This window comes from Cyprinodon variegatus, unplaced genomic scaffold (assembly GCF_000732505.1).
Source record: "Cyprinodon variegatus isolate N-32 unplaced genomic scaffold, C_variegatus-1.0 Scaffold330, whole genome shotgun sequence".
In the NCBI taxonomy this organism is placed as follows: domain Eukaryota; kingdom Metazoa; phylum Chordata; class Actinopteri; order Cyprinodontiformes; family Cyprinodontidae; genus Cyprinodon; species Cyprinodon variegatus.
This window is the reverse complement of record NW_015150783.1, coordinates 523,207-524,191: the sequence shown is the minus strand read 5'-3', so window position 1 is coordinate 524,191 and position 985 is coordinate 523,207. Positions and strand designations below refer to the sequence as shown.

The window sequence follows — 985 nt, the reverse complement described above, 5'->3', positions numbered from 1 at the left end:
TCAGTGCAGAGCAGCAACATTCCCGAGACCGCAAAGGATGGACGGACTTCCTCCTGTAGATTATGCTTTGACTTTGTTTGGTTTTTAATTATTCAAAATTTAAACAGAAAAAAAAAACTTGCTGGTCACAACAGTGTTATTAATCTGATCCTCTGGCCTTTAATCTGAATCATATCAGCTGTATGTGATGGGTTTAGGTCATCAAATCAAGACACGCACCATGTGACCCAGGTCTCCATTCTCCATCTGCCAGCGAACCTTGACCGCCGTCTTCCCCCTCTGCCTTTCACCTCGCTGAGGCAATCATTTCTGTGTCTCCACCTGCAACAAAAAGCGTGACATCTTGAGATACGGTTGCTATGGCGACAAACTGTCGGTTGATCCAGCGTGATTGGAGAAGGAGGATCCCCGCTGATTAGTCACGGCGTCCCTGATGTGTCCGCACATCTGTCAGCTGGTGGGGAAGAGGATGAGGGGGGGGCGATGAATGGAAGCAGATTAAAACAGGTGAACGATCAGCTCGCCTGCACTGGGAAAAATTAGCCCCACTTCAGCTGCGATACCGCCACAATTTGAGACCGCAGCCATCAGAGGTTAGAGCCCTGATTTCAGATTACCCTGCTGCAGACTGAATAAGAAAGTCAGCTTTAAAACAGGGAAAGCCAGAGAGCAGCAAACATCCACAATGTTAAAGCTTCCTCGGTTCATTTAAAGCTTATAAACTGATGACTCATCTTAGGTTTAAACCTGAATTAAGTAAGGGTTGAAGAATGGATGGGGAATAAAGTCTTGCTGCAGTTTCTCAGTTGAAACTTGGTCTGGACTTTGACTAGGCCATTCTAAACCATTGATCTTCTTAGATCTAATCAGGATCCATCATATCTGTCTGTAAGTTTAGGGTGGTTGTTCTGCTGGAAACTAGGGCTGGTCGATTCCTAGATTTTATTTATTCACCAAATTTATTTGTTATGAAATTTAGATTTTT

General features: G+C 44.3%; 1 protein-coding gene across 1 annotated transcript in view; it reads right to left on the bottom strand.

The window, feature by feature from the left end:
- The window catches only part of kctd6 (potassium channel tetramerization domain containing 6), a 14,386-nt gene extending 14,008 nt beyond the window's left edge, over positions 1–378 (bottom strand). Inside the window, exon 1 of the mRNA XM_015385073.1 lies at positions 220–378. Coding sequence (XP_015240559.1) covers positions 220–246 — 27 coding nt within the window. The 5' untranslated portion in view covers positions 247–378. The remainder of the gene's footprint in view (positions 1–219) is intronic.
- Between the last annotated feature and the right edge of the window lie 607 nt (positions 379–985).